Source organism: Oncorhynchus tshawytscha, unplaced genomic scaffold, assembly GCF_018296145.1.
Source record: "Oncorhynchus tshawytscha isolate Ot180627B unplaced genomic scaffold, Otsh_v2.0 Un_contig_5849_pilon_pilon, whole genome shotgun sequence".
Lineage (NCBI taxonomy): Eukaryota > Metazoa > Chordata > Actinopteri > Salmoniformes > Salmonidae > Oncorhynchus > Oncorhynchus tshawytscha.
The window spans coordinates 1-10,009 of record NW_024609146.1 but is presented as its reverse complement, the minus strand read 5'-3'; the positions used below and the strand labels follow the sequence as shown (position 1 = coordinate 10,009).

Here is a 10,009-nt window from a genome sequence, read left to right as displayed (position 1 = left end):
GTGCCTAACAGCTGATCTACCATCTGCTCCACCATACCTAACAGCTGCTCTACTGTACCTAACAGCTGATCTACCATACCTAACAGCTGCTCTACCATACCTACCATACCTAACAGCTGCTCAACCGTACCTAACAGCTGATCAGCCATACCTACCAGCTGCTCTAACAGCTGCTCTACCATACCTAACAGCTGATCTAACAGCTGCTCTACCAGCTGCTCTACCATACCTAACAGCTGATCTACCATACCTAACAGCTAGCAGCTGCTCTACCGTGCCTAACAGCTGATCTACCATCTGCTCCACCATACCTAACAGCTGCTCTACTGTACCTAACAGCTGATCTACCATACCTAACAGCTGCTCTACCATACCTAACAGCTGCTCTACCAGCTGATCTAGCATACCAACCAGCTGCTCTACCATACCTAACAGCTGCTCTGACAGCTGCTGTACCAGCTGCTCTACCGTACCTAACATTTGCTCTAACAGCTGCTCTACCATACCTAACAGCTGCTCTACCATACCTAACAACTGCTTTAACAGCTGCTCTACCATACCTAACAGTTGCTCTACCATACCTAACAGCCACTCTACCATACCTAACAGCTGATCTACCGTACCTAACAGCTGATCTACCATACCTAACAGCTGCTCTACCATACCTAACAGCTGCTCTACCAGCTGATCTAGCATACCTAACAGCTGCTCTACCATACCTAACAGCTGATCTACCGTACCTAACAGCTGATCTACCATACCTAACAGCTGCTCTACCATACCTAACAGCTGCTCTACCAGCTGATCTAGCATACCTAACAGCTGATCTAACAGCCGCTCTTCCAGCTGCTCTACCATACCTAACAGCTGATCTACCGTACCTAACAGCTAACAGCTGATCTACCATCAGCTGCTCTAATAGCTGCTCTACCATACCTAACAGCTGCTCTACCAGCTGCTCTACCATACCTAACAGCTGCTCTACTGTACCGAACAGCTGATCTACCATACCTAACAGCTGCTCTACCATACCTAACAGTTGCTCTAACAGCTGCTCTACCGTACCTAACAGCTACTCTACCGTACCTAACAGCTGATCTACCATACCTAACAGCTAACAGCTGCTCTACCGTGCCTAACAGCTGATCTACCAGCTGCTCTACCATACCAACCAGCTGCTCTACCATACCTAACAGCTGCTCTACCATACCTAACAACTGCTTTAACAGCTGCTCTACCATACCTAACAGCTGCTCCACCATACCTAACAGCCGCTCTACCATACCTAACAGCTGATCTACCGTACCTAACAGCTGATCTACCATACCTAACAGCTGCTCTACCAGCTGATCTAGCATACCTACCCGCTGATCTACCATACCTAACAGCTGCTCTGACAGCTGCTCTACCAGCTGCTCTACCGTACCTAACATTTGCTCTAACAGCTGATCTACCATACCTAACAGCTGCTCTACCAGCTGATCTACCATACCTACTAGCTGCTCTACCATACCTAACAGCTGCTCTGACAGCTGCTCTACCAGCTGCTCTACCGTACCTAACATTTGCTCTAACAGCTGCTCTACCATACCTAACAGCTGCTCTACCATACCTAACAGCTGCTCTACCATACCTAACAGCCGCTCTACCATGCCTAACAGCTGATCTACCGTAACTAACAGCTGATCTACCGGCTGATCTAGCATACCTAACAGCTGATCTAACAGCTGCTCTACCAGCTGCTCTACCATACCTAACAGCTGATCTACCGTACCTAACAGCTAACAGCTGATCTACCATACCTAACAGCTGCTCTACCAGACCTAACAGCTACTCTACCATACCTAACATCTGCTCTAACAGCTGCTCTACCGTACCTAACAGCTGCTCTACCGTACCTAACAGCTGATCTACCATAACTAACAGCTGCTCTACCATACCTAAAAGCTGCTCTACCATACCTAACAGCTGCTCTACCTTACCTAACAGCTGATCTAACAGCTGCTCTACCAGCTGATCTAGCATACCTACCAGCTGCTATACCGTACCTAACAGCTGCTCTACCATACCTAACAGCTGCTCTACCAGCTGATCTACCATACCTAACAGCTGCTCTAACAGCTGCTGTACCATACCTAACAGCTGCTCTACCATACCTAACAGCTGATCTACCATACCTAACAGCTGCTCTACCATACCTAACAGCTGATCTACCATACCTAACAGCTGCTCTACCAGCTGATCTAGCATACCTACCAGCTGCTCTACCGTACCTAACAGCTGATCTACCATACCTAACAGCTGCCCTACCATACCTAACAGCTGCTCTACCAGCTGATCTAGCATACCTACCAGCTGATCTACCATACCTAACAGCTGCTCTTCCATACCTAACAGCTGCTCTACCAGCTGATCTAGCATACCTACCAGCTGCTCTACAATACCTAACAGCTGCTCTGACAGCTGCTCTACCAGCTGCTCTACCGTACCTAACATTTGCTCAAACAGCTGCTCTACCATACCTAACAGCTGCTCTACCATACCTAACAGCTGATCTACCGTACCTAACAGCTGATCTACCATACATAACAGCTGCTCTACCGTACCTAACAGCTGCTCTACTGTACCTAACAGCTGCTCTACCATACCTAACAGCTGCTCTACCAGCTGATCTACCATACCTACCAGCTGCTCTACCATACCTAACAGCTGCTCTGACAGCTGCTCTACCAGCTGCTCTACCATACCTAACAAATGATCTACCACACCTAACAGCTAACAGCTGATCTACCATACCTAACAGCTGCTCTAACAGCTGCTCTACAGTGCCTAACAGCTGATCTACCAGCTGCTCTACCATACCTAACAGTTGCTCTACTGTACCTAACAGCTGATCTACCATACCTAACAGCTGCTCTACCATACCTAACAGCTACTCTACCATACCTAACAGCTGCTCTAACAGCTGCTCTACCGTACCTAACAGCTGATCTAACAGCCGCTCTACCAGCTGCTCTACCGTACCTAACAGCTGATCTACCATACCTAACAGCTGCTCTAACAGCTGCTCTACCGTGCCTAACAGCTGATCTACCAGCTGCTCTACCATACCTAACAGCTGCTCTACTGAACCTAACGGCTGATCTACCATACCTAACAGCTGCTCTACCATACCTAACAGCTGCTCTAACAGCTGCTTTACCGTACCTAACAGCTGCTCTACCGTACCTAACAGCTGCTCTACCCTACCTAACATTTGCTCTAACAACTGCTCTACCATACCTAACAGCTGCTCTAACAGCTGCTCTACCATACCTAACAGCTGCTCTACCATACCTAAAAGCTGATCTACCATACCTAACAGCTGATCTACCATACCTATCAGCTGCTCTACCATACCTAACAGCTGCTCTACCATACCTAACAGCTGATGTACCGTACCTAACAGCTGCTCTACCATACCTAACAGCTGATCTACCATACCTAACAGCTGATCTACCATACCTATCAGCTGCTCTACCATACCTAACAGCTGATGTACCGTACCTAACAGCTGCTCTACCGTACCTAACAGCTGATCTACCGTACCTAACAGCTAACAGCTGATCTACCATACCTAACAGCTGCTCTAACAGCTGCTCTACTGTACCTAACAGCTGCTCTACCAGCTGCTCTACCATACCTAACAGCTGCTCTACCATACCTAACAGCTGATCTACCGTACCTAACAGCTGCTCTACCAGCTGATCTAGCATACCTAACAACTGATCTAACAGCTGCTCTACCAGCTGCTCTACCATACCTAACAGCCGATCTACCGTACCTAACAGCTAACAGCTGATCTACCATACCTAACAGCTGCTCTAACAGCTGATCTACCATACCTAACAGCTGATCTACCATACCTAATAGCTGCTCTACCATACCTAACAGTTGCTCTAACAGCTGCTCTACCATACCTAACAGCTGCTCTACCGTACCTAACAGCTGCTCTACCATACCTAACAGCTGATCTACTATACCTAACAGCTGCTCTACTATACCTAACAGCTGATCTACTATACCTAACAGCTGATCTACCGTACCTAACAGCTGCTCTACCATACCTAACAGCTGATCTACTATACCTAACAGCTGCTCTACTATACCTAACAGCTGCTCTACCATTCCTAACAGCTGATCTACCATACCTAACAGCTGCTCTAACAGCTGCTCTACCGTGCCTAACAGCTGATCTACCAGCTGCTCTACCATATCTAACAGCTGCTCTACCGTACCTAACAGCTGATCTACCATACCTAACAGCTGCTCCTCCATACCTAAGAGCTGATCTACCATACCTAACAGCTGCTCTACCATACCTAACAGTTGCTCTAACAGCTGCTCTACCATACCTAACAGCTGCTCTACCGTACCTAACAGCTGATCTACCATACCTAACAGCTGCTCTACCATACCTAACAGCTGCTCTACCAGCTGATCTAGCATACCTACCAGCTGATCTACCATACCTAACAGTTGCTCTAACAGCTGCTCTACCATACCTAACAGCTGCTCTACCGTACCTAACAGTTGCTCTAACAGCTGCTCTACCATACCTAACAGCTGCTCTACCTTACCTAACAGCTGATCTACCATACCTATCAGCTGATCTACCATACCTAACAGCTGATCTACCATACATAACAGCTGATCTACCGTACCTAACAGCTGCTCTACTGTACCTAACAGCTGCTTTACCAGCTGATCTAGCATACCAAACAGCTGCTCTACCATTCCTAACAGCTGCTCTACTATACCTAACAGCTGATCTAACAGCTGCTCTACCATACCTAACAGCTGCTCTACCGTACCTAACAGCTGATCTACTATACCTAACAGCTGATCTACCGTACCTAACAGCTGCTCTACCATACCTAACATCTGCTCTAACAGCTGCTCTACCGTACCTAACAGCTGCTCTACCATACCTAACAGCTGCTCTACCATACCTATCAGCTGATCTACCATACCTAACAGCTGCTCTACCATACCTAACAGCTGATCTAACAGCTGCTCTACCATACCTAACAGCTGATCTACCATACCTAACAGCTGATCTACCAGCTGCTCTACCATACCTAACAGCTGATCTACCATACCTAACAGCTGATCTACCATACCTAACAGCTGATCTACCATACCTAACAGCTGATCTACCATACCTAACAGCTGATCTACCATACCTAACAGCTGATCTACCATACCTAACAGCTGATCTACCATACCTAACAGCTGCTCTACCATACCTAACAGCTGCTCTACCATACCTAACAGCTGCTCTACCATACCTAACAGCTGCTCTACCTTACCTAACAGCTGCTCTAACAGGTGCTTTACCGTACCTAACAGCTGATCTACCATACCTAACAGCTGCTCTAACAGCAACAGTCAACATCTCTACTTCTATAGATTGATATAGAATGAAAATAAATATTGAATGATCTTGAGTCCACAACATACATGAGAATACATATGTTGTTAATCTTTCATTTTCCCTGGCAGAAAGATTCATAATGATTGACAGATTTCTTGGTTGATTTATTTATGTATTGATCGATCAATCGATTTAATTTACTGTATCATCAAAATGAGAAGGGTGCTCCTGCCAGACACAACATTGCAATCAATAGAAACATATATATAGGATAAACACACGTTGGCTGAGGGCTTCATTCCACTGTGGTTCACTGAATAGCATCTCACACTGGGAAGAGCAGGAAGCCACTGAAGGTGTTTCTCTTGTGACTGTCATCGTAGATTGTGGTTCCACCCAGTTGAACATCAACTACGTCTCCCTGCTCTAGCAGCAGAGAGGCAGCATTAGCTACATGGTGCTGGGACTTTGCAATGTATTCCCAAAGACCTGCCTTCAGGGTTACGGTGCCGTTTGTGCGGAGGTTGCAATGTATTCCGCTGTTCCTTTCTACGATTCCGAACAAGGCGATTCTGAAGTAGTACACTCCCCTCACTGGGGCTGTGAAGTGACCTGGGAAAGCGATGGAACATGTGAGGCTCTCTCTCCATACAGAGTTCAGTTGAAGACTCTCTGTAGATGGTTCAGTTGAAGACTCTCTATAGATGGTTCAGTTGAAGACTCTCTATAGATGGTTCAGTTGAAGACTCTATATAGATGGTTCAGTTGAAGACTCTCTATAGATAATTCAGTTGAAGACTCTCTAGATAATTCAGTTGAAGACTCTCTATAGATAATTCAGTTGAAGACTCTCTATAGATAATTCAGTTGAAGACTATAGATAATTCAGTTGAAGACTCTCTATAGATAATTCAGTTGAAGACTCTCTATAGATAATTCAGTTGAAGACTCTATAGATAATTCAGTTCTCTATAGATAATTCAGAAGACTCTCTATAGATGGTTCAGTTGAAGACTCTCTATAGATAATTCAGTTGAAGACTCTCTATAGATGGTTCAGTTGAAGACTCTCTATAGATAATTCAGTTGAAGACTCTCTATAGATAATTCAGTTGAAGACTCTCTATAGATAATTCAGTTGAAGACTCTCTATAGATGGTTCAGTTGAAGACTCTAGATTGTTGAAGACTCTCTATAGATGGTTCAGTTGAAGACTCTCTAGATAATTCAGTTGAAGACTCTCTATAGATAATTCAGTTGAAGACTCTCTATAGATAATTCAGTTGAAGACTCTCTATAGATAGTTCAGTTGAAGACTCTCTATAGATAATTCAGTTGAAGACTATAGATAATTCAGTTGAAGACTCTATAGATGGTTCAGTTGAAGACTCTCTATAGATGGTTCAGTTGAAGACTCTGTATAGATGGTTCAGTTGAAGACTCTCTACAGATCAGTTCAAGAGTAAGAAATGGCAGCAAAGCGTACAGTGTAACTCACCATTAGTTGGGTTGTAGTGATTGCCGATGTTTGTCAGGATGTCCTTGTAGACCAGGGTAGTGGATGTGGGTCCATAGTAACCACCATAGTAACCCCCAACTCCCAAAGTAACAGAGAACGCTACCTTCCGTTCTATTAGAGGAAACAAACAAAAACACACATTGGTCAGAAACCAACAAGAAATTGGTTTAAATTGTCAGACAACAATTTGTGGTTGTAATGCTTTAGTTACTATGGCAGCTTAACCTCCAGTCCTCTACCTGCTCTCTGTCCTCCACTCCTCCAGCTGTTCTCTGTCCTCCAGTCCTCTACCTGTTCTCTGTCCTCCACTCCTCCAGCTGTTCTCTGTCCTCCACTCCTCCAGCTGTTCTCTGTCCTCCACTCCTCCAGCTGTTCTCTGTCCTCCACTCCTCCAGCTGTTCTCTGTCCTCCACTCCTCTACCTGTTCTCTGTCCTCCAGTCCTCTACCTGTTCTCTGTCCTCCACTCCTCCAGCTGTTCTCTGTCCTCCACTCCTCCTAGCTGTTCTCTGTCCTCCACTCCTCCAGCTGTTCTCTGTCCTCCAGTCCTACCTGTTCTCTGTCCTCCACCTGTGTTCTCTGTCCTCCAGTCCTCTACCTGTTCTCTGTCCTCCAGTCCTCTACTGTTCTCTGTCCTCCAGTCCTCTACCTGTTCTCTGTCCTCCACTCCTCCAGCTGTTCTCTGTCCTCCAGTCCTCTACCTGTTCTCTGTCCTCCCTCTACTGTTCCTCCTCCAGCTCTCTGTCCTCCAGTCCTCTACCTGTTCTCTGTCCTCCAGTCCTCTACTGTTCTCTGTCCTCCAGTCCTCTACCTGTTCTCTGTCCTCCACTCCTCCAGCTGTTCTCTGTCCTCCAGTCCTCTAGCTGTTCTCTGTCCTCCAGTCCTCTACCTGTTCTCTGTCCTCCAGTCCTCTACCTGTTCTCTGTCCTCCAGTCCTCTACCTGTTCTCTGTCCTCCAGTCCTCTAGCTGTTCTCTGTCCTCCAGTCCTCTACCTGTTCTCTGTCCTCCAGTCCTCTAGTGTTCTCTGTCCTCCACCTGTGTTCTCTGTCCTCCAGTCCTCTAGTTCTCTGTCCTCCAGTCCTCTTCTCTGTCCTCCAGTCCTCTACCTGTTCTCTGTCCTCCAGTCCTCTACCTGTTCTCTGTCCTCCACTCCTCTACCTGTTCTCTGTCCTCCACTCCTCTACCTGTTCTCTGTCCTCCAGTCTCTGTCCTCCACCTGTTCTCTGTCCTCCAGTCCTCTACCTGTTCTCTGTCCTCCAGTCCTCTACCTGTTCTCTGTCCTCCAGTCCTCTACCTGTTCTCTGTCCTCCAGTCCTCTACTCTGTCCTCCAGTCTGTTCTCTGTCCTCAGTCCTCTACCTGTTCTCTGTCCTCCAGTCCTCTACCTGTTCTCTGTCCTCCAGTCCTCTACCTGTTCTCTGTCCTCCAGTCCTCTACCTGTTCTCTGTCCTCCAGTCCTCTACCTGTTCTCTGTCCTCCAGTCCTCTACCTGTTCTCTGTCCTGTCCTCTACCTGTTCTCTGTCCTCCAGTCCTCTACCTGTTCTCTGTCCTCTACTGTTCTCTGTCCTCCAGTCCTCTGTTCTCTGTCCTCCAGTCCTCTACCTGTTCTCTCCTCCACTCCTCTACCTGTTCTCTGTCCTCCAGTCCTCTACCTGTTCTCTGTCCTCCACTCCTCCAGCTGTTCTCTGTCTCCAGTCCTCTGTTCTCTGTCCTCCAGTCCTCTACCTGTTCTCTGTCCTCCAGTCCTCTACCTGTTCTCGGTCCTCCACTCCTCTACCTGTTCTCTGTCCTCCAGTCCTCTACCTGTTCTCTGTCCTCCACTCCTCCAGCTGTTCTCTGTCCTCCAGTCCTCTACCTGTTCTCTGTCCTCCACTCCTCCAGCTGTTCTCTGTCCTCCAGTCCTCTACTGTTCTCTGTCCTCCAGTCCTCTACCTGTTCTCTGTCCTCCAGTCCTCTACCTGTTCTCTGTCCTCCAGTCCTCTACCTGTTCTCTGTCCTCCAGTCCTCTACTGTTCTCTGTCCTCCAGTCCTCTACTGTTCTGTTCTCTGTCCTCCACCTGTTCTCTGTCCTCCAGTCCCTGTTCTCTGTCCTCCAGTTCTCTCTCCACTCTACTGTTCTCTGTCCTCCACTCCTCCAGCTGTTCCTCCTCCACCTGTTCTCTGTCCTCCAGTCCTCCAGCTGTTCTCTGTCCTCCAGTCCTCTACTGTTCTCTGTCCTCCACTCCTCCAGCTGTTCTCTGTCCTCCAGTCCTCTACCTGTTCTCTGTCCTCCAGCTGTTCTCTCCTCCACCTCTAGCTGTTCTCTGTCCTCCAGTCCTCTACCTGTTCTCTGTCCTCCAGTCCTCTACCTGTTCTCTGTCCTCCAGTCCTCTACCTGTTCTCTGTCCTCCAGTCCTCTACCTGTTCTCTGTCCTCCAGTCCTCTACCTGTTCTCTGTCCTCCACTCCTCTACTGTTCTCTGTCCTCCACTCCTCCACCTGTTCTCTGTCCTCCAGTCCTCTACCTGTTCTCTGTCCTCCAGTTCTCTGTCCTCCACCCTCTACCTGTTCTCTGTCCTCCAGTCCTCTACCTGTTCTCTGTCCTCCACTCCTCTACCTGTTCTCTGTCCTCCAGTCCTCTACCTGTTCTCTGTCCTCCACTCCTCCAGCTGTTCTCTGTCCTCCACTCCTCTACCTGTTCTCTGTCCTCCACTCCTCTACCTGTTCTCTGTCCTCCAGTCCTCTACCTGTTCTCTGTCCTCCAGTCCTCTACCTGTTCTCTGTCCTCCAGTCCTGTTCTCTGTCCTCCACTCCTCTACCTGTTCTCTGTCCTCCAGTCCTCTACCTGTTCTCTGTCCTCCACTCCTCCAGCTGTTCTCTCTCTTCTTCTCTCTCTTCTTCTCCTCTACCTGTGTTCTCTCTCTTCTTCTCCTCTACCTGTGTTCTCTCTCTTCTTCTCCTCTACCTGTGTTCTCTCTCTTCTTCTCCTCTGTGTTCTCTCTCTTCTCCTCTACCTGTGTTCTCTCTCTTCTTCTCCTCTACCTGTGTTCTCTCTCTTCCTCTACCTGTGTTCTCGTGTTCTCTTCTTCTCCTCTACC

General features: G+C 47.6%; 1 protein-coding gene across 1 annotated transcript; it reads right to left on the bottom strand.

The window, feature by feature from the left end:
* Positions 1-5,559: 5,559 nt before the first annotated feature.
* On the bottom strand, positions 5,560-7,045 carry LOC112240073 (the record flags this gene model as incomplete). The annotated part of the gene is given in 2 exon segments (XM_042314339.1): positions 5,560-6,028; positions 6,914-7,045. Coding segments are annotated over 2 exon segments (419 nt in total), but the record flags the coding sequence as incomplete, so codon positions are not given.
* Positions 7,046-10,009: the final 2,964 nt, after the last annotated feature.